General features: G+C 46.5%; 1 protein-coding gene across 3 annotated transcripts in view; it reads left to right on the top strand.

Annotated features, from left to right (window-relative positions):
* Positions 1-5,170: 5,170 nt before the first annotated feature.
* Positions 5,171-5,321, top strand: part of LOC132836090 (zinc finger protein ubi-d4-like) — a 29,599-nt gene continuing 29,448 nt past the window's right edge. For all 3 annotated transcript variants that reach the window (XM_060855347.1, XM_060855346.1, XM_060855345.1), the window contains exon 1: positions 5,171-5,250. In XM_060855347.1, the coding sequence (XP_060711330.1) occupies positions 5,219-5,250 (32 nt within the window). In that variant the 5' untranslated portion in view covers positions 5,171-5,218. The remainder of the gene's footprint in view (positions 5,251-5,321) is intronic.

Below are 5,321 nucleotides of genomic sequence, written 5' to 3'. Positions count from 1 at the left end.
CACTCACCCATCAGCGGAAACATGTTTCCTGCCTCCAGAGTGTCCAATCCTTTAATAATCTTATATGTCTCAATCATATCCCTTCTCAGTCTTCTAAACTCAAGGGTCTACAAGCCCAGTCGCCCCAGTCTTTCAGTGTAAGGTAATCCCGCCATTCCAGGAATTGACCTCATGAACCTACGCTGCACTCCCTCAATAGCCAGAATGTCTTTCCTCAAATTTGGAGACCAGAACTGCACACAGTACTCCAGGTGTGGTCTCACCAGGGCCCTGTACAGCTGCAGAAGAACCTCTTTGCTTCTATACTCAATCCCTCTTGTTATGAAGGCCAGCATGCTATTAGCCTTCTTCACTACCTGCTACACCTGCATGCTTACCTTCATTGACTGGTGTACAAAAACACTCAGATCTCTCTGTACTGCTCCTTTACCTAAATTGATTCCATTGAGGTAGTAATCTGCCTTCCTGTTCTTGCCACCAAAGTGGATAACCATACATTTATCCACATTAGACTGCATCTGCCATGCATCTGCCCACTCACCTAACTTGTCCAGGTCACCCTGTAATCTCCTAACATCCTCATCACATTTAGTGTCAGCTTAGTGTCATCAGCAAATTTGCTAACGTTATTACTAATACCATCTTCTATATCATTAACATATATAATGTAAAAAGCTGCGGTCCCAGCACTGATCCCTGCGGTACCCCACTGGTCACTGCCTGCCATTCCGAAATGGAACCATTTATCACTACTCTTTGTTTCCTAACAGCCAACCAACTTTCAATCCAATCTAGTACTTTGCCCCCAATACCATGCGCCCTAATTTTGCTCACTAACCTCCTATGTGGGACTTTATCAAAGGCTTTCTGAAAGTCCAGGTACACTACATCTACTGGATCGCCCTCGTCCATCTTCAGAGTTACATCCTCAAAGAATTCCAGAAGATTAGTCAAGCAGGATTTCCCCTTCATAAATCCGTGCTGACTCTGACCTATCCTGTTACTACTATCCAGATGTGTCGGAATCCCATTGTAGGGATTTGAAGAGGAATTTGGATTGTAGCTTCTTCTAAAAAATCGCATATAATTTGATTAAGTAAAAGTTAACTCTCTCGACAAAGGGAATACAGAGGGGGCTGTTATGGATTGGGAGGGGGGGAGACTGGGAAAGCTGCTGCGTGATCGCAAATCCCAGGACTGGATCAGGCACGGCTTTCCCAGTCTTCCTTGTCCGGGGGCTGTCACCCGTTCACATTGAAACAGGCACGACACACAGAGGAGGAACTGTGACAGTTATTCTGCAAGTTTGGAGAGTCCTCCCTGAGGTGAGGATGGAGGGGGATCCCTACAACTAGACGCAGTCTCCTTTCTTAACATCGTCGCTGCCGTGGGATCGTGCTGTGCAACCGATGATTGAAACTGCAAAGGAACTGTTTGGTGGTAGACAGTGAGAGAATGTGTACCGCGCATGTCAGGTGCTAGGTCAATGCACCTTCCTGCTGACTTTCTCTAATTAGGGGATTCTATAATTAGGGGGACAGATAGTATCCTTTGCAAGCTGGATCGGGAGTCTCTCATGGTGTGTTGCCTGCCCGATGCCAGGGTGCGGGACATCTCCGACTGACTTGACAGGATATTGGAGCGGGAGGGGGAGGATCCAGTTGTTGTTGTCCACGTTGGTTCTAACAACATCGGCAAGGCTAGGGTGGAGGACCTGTCTGGGGATTATCAAGCACGTGGAAGGAAATTGAAGTACAGGTCATCAAGGGTCATCATCTCCGGATTACTGCCCGAGCCACGTGCCAATTGGCATAGGGACTAGAAAATTAGGGAAGTAAACACGTGGCTAAGCGATTGGTATGGGAAAGAGGGATTCCACTTCATGGGGCATTGGCATCAGTTTTGGAACAGGGGGGATCTGTACCGTTGGGACGGTCTCCACCTGAACCGATCGGGTACCAATGTTCTAGTGAAGAGGATAAATAGGGTGGTCAGTAGGACTTTAAACTTCTGAGTTGGGGGGAAGGGAAAGTGAAAGCGACAGGGAGTATGGAGTTAAATGGAAAGATAAGCAGCAAGATAGCATGCGTCCATGTGGATCTAAACTCGAGGCAGACTGGGAATGCAGCAAAAAGGAAGGATAACTTCGGACATCTTATGACTTCCAATATCTGTAATGATAAAGTTAGCATTAAGGCACTTTTCCTGAATGCTCGTAGCATTCATAATAAGGCAGTTTAACTAATGGCACAGATCACTGTGAATGATTATGATGTGTAGGCATCACAGAGACGTGGTTACAGGGGGGTCAGGACTGGCAGTTAAACCTCCAAGGATTTTCAACTTATCGAAAAGACAGGGAGGTGGGCAGAGGGGGTGGGGTTGCTTTGTTAGTTAAGAACAAAATTAAATCTATGGCACTGAATGACATAGGGTCGGATGATGTGGAGTCTGTGTGGGTGGAATTGAGGAATCACAAAGGCAAAAAAACCATCATGGGAGTTATGTACAGACCTCCTAACAGTGGTCAGGACCAGGGGCGCAACATGTACCTGGAAATAGAGAAGGCATGTCAGAAAGGCAAGGTCACAGTGATCATGGGAGACTTCAATATGCAGGTAGACTGGGTAAATAATGTTGCCAGTGGACCCAAAGAAAGGGAATTCATGGAATGCTTACAGGATGGCTTTTTGGAACAGCTTGTCATGGAGCCCACAAGGGAGCAGGCTATTCTGGACCTAGTGCTATGTAATGAACCAGACTCTATAAAGAATCTTAAAGTAAGGGAACACTTAGGAAGCAGCGATCATAATATGGTAGAGTTCAGTCTGCAGTTTGAAAGAGAGAAGGCAAAATCGGATGTAATGATGTTACAGTTAAATAAAAGTAATTATGAGGGCATGAGAGAGGAACTGATGAAAATAGACTGAAAGCAGAGCCTCGCGGGGAAGACAGGAGAGCAAAAATGGCAGGAGTTTGTGGGTATAATTGAGGACACTGTACAGAGGTTCATCCCCAAGAAAAGAAAGATTATCCGGGGAGGGATTAGACAGCCATGGCTGACAAAGGAAGTCACGAAATGTATTAAAGAAAAAGAGAGATCCTATAAAGTGGCCAAGAGCAGTGGGAAATCAGAAGATTGGGAAGGCTACAAAAACAAACAGAGGATAACAAAGAGAGAATAAGGAAGGAGAGGATCAAATACAAAGGTAGGCTAGCCAGTAATATTAGAAATGATAATAAAAGTTTCGTTCAATATATAAGAAACAAACGACAGGCAAAAGTAGACATCGGGCCACTTCAAACTGATGCTGGAAGCCCAGTAATGGGAGATAAGGAAATAGCAGGAGAACTTAACAAGTATTTTGCGTCAATCTTCACAGTGGAAGACATGAGTAATATCCCAACAATTAAAGGGAGTCAGGGGGCTGAGTTGAGTATGGTTGCTGTTACAAAACAGAAAGTGCTAGAAAAGCTAAAAGGTCTTAAAATTGATAAATCTCCTGGCCCAGATGGGATACATCTTAGAATTCTGAGAGAGGTGGCTGAGGAAATAGCAGAGGCATTGGTTGAGAATTTTCAAAAGTCACTGGAGTCAGGGAAAGTCCCGGATGATTGGAAGATCGCTGTTGTAACCCCTTTGTTCAAGAAAGGATCAAGACAAAAGATGGAAAATTATAGGTCAATTAGCCTAACCTCGGTTGTTGGTAAAATTCTAGAATCCATCATTAAGGATGAGGTTTCTAAATTCTTGGAAGAGCAGGGTCGGATTAGAACAAGTCAACATGGATTTAGTAAGGGGAGGTCGTGTCTGACAAACCTGTTGGAATTCTTTGAAGAGGTAACAAGTAGGTTAGACCAGGGAAACCCAGTGGATGTGGTCTATCTAGACTTCCAAAAGGCCTTTGATAAGGTGCCACACGGGAGGCTGCTGAGCAAGGTGAGGGCCCATGGTGTTCGAGGTGAGCTACTGGTATGGATTGAGGATTGGCTGTCTGACAGAAGGCAGAGAGTTGGGATAAAAGGTTCTTTTTCGGAATGGCAGCCGGTGACAAGCCGTGTCCCGCAGGGTTCAGTGTTGGGGCCGCAGCTGTTTGCATTATATATTAATGATCTGGATGAAGAGACTGGGGACATTCTAGCGAAGTTTGCGGATGATACCAAGTACGGTGGACAGGCAGGTAGTACTGAGGAAGTGGGGAGGCTGCAGAAGGATCTAGACAGTTTGGGAGAGTGGTCCAGGAAATGGCTGATGAAGTTCAACGTGAGCAAATGAGAGGTCTTGCACTTTGGAAAAAAGAATAAAAGCATAGACTACTTTCTAAACAGTGAGAAAATTCATAAATTCAAAGTACAAAGAGATCTGGGAGTGCTAGTCGAGGATTCTGTAAAGATAAACATGCAGGTTGAGTTCGTGACTAAGAAAGCGAATGCAATGTTGTCATTTATCTCAAGAGGATTGGAATATAAAAGCAACGTTGTGCTACTGAGACTTTATAAAGCTCTGGTTAGGCCCCAGAGGTACCTGAACATTTGGAGTACTATGTTCAGTTTTGGTCCCCACACCTCAGGAAGGACATACTGGCACTGGAGCGTGTCCAGCGGAGATTCACACGGTTGATCCCTGGAATGGTAGGTCTAACATACGAGGAACAGCTGAGGATCCTGGATTGTATTCATTGGAGTTTAGAAGATTAAGGGGAGATCTAATAGAAACATACAAGATAATACATGGCTTGGAAAGGGTGGATGCTAGGAAATTGTTTCCGTTAGGCAAAGAGACTAGGACCCGTGGACACAGCCTTAGAATTAGAGGGGGTCAATTCAGAACAGAAATGCGGAGACATTTTTTCAGCCAGAGAGTGGTGGGCCTGTGGATTCATTGCCGCAGAGTGCAGTGGAGGCCAGGACGCTAAATGTCTTCAAGGCAGAGATTGATGTCACGAGGAATTAAGGGCAACGGGGAGAATGGGGGTAAGTGGAGCTGAAATGCCCATCAGCCATGATTGAATGGCGGAGTGGCCTCGATGGGCCGAATGGCCTTACTTCCAGCACCGTTCTCCTCCGCACCGCCTGAGGGCGCTGCATCTCCACTCTCCTCCCGGAGCAAGGGGGGGGCGGGCGGAGGAGGCGGAGCTGCGCATGCGCCCCCTCCCGGATCACGTGGCGGCGGGGTGTCGGCGCAGGCGCAGGCGCAGTGACGGCGGCAGCGGGGAAGATGGCGGCGGTGATTCAGAATGTTGTGAAGAAGTGAGTGTGAAAAAAGAGAGAGAGAGAGGGAACTGCCTGCTTTAGAAACTCCCTCCCTCCTCCCCTCCCCC

Source organism: Hemiscyllium ocellatum, chromosome 46, assembly GCF_020745735.1.
Source record: "Hemiscyllium ocellatum isolate sHemOce1 chromosome 46, sHemOce1.pat.X.cur, whole genome shotgun sequence".
NCBI lineage: Eukaryota > Metazoa > Chordata > Chondrichthyes > Orectolobiformes > Hemiscylliidae > Hemiscyllium > Hemiscyllium ocellatum.
The sequence above is the reverse complement of the archived record's forward strand: the minus strand, read 5'-3'. Positions and strand labels throughout refer to the sequence as shown.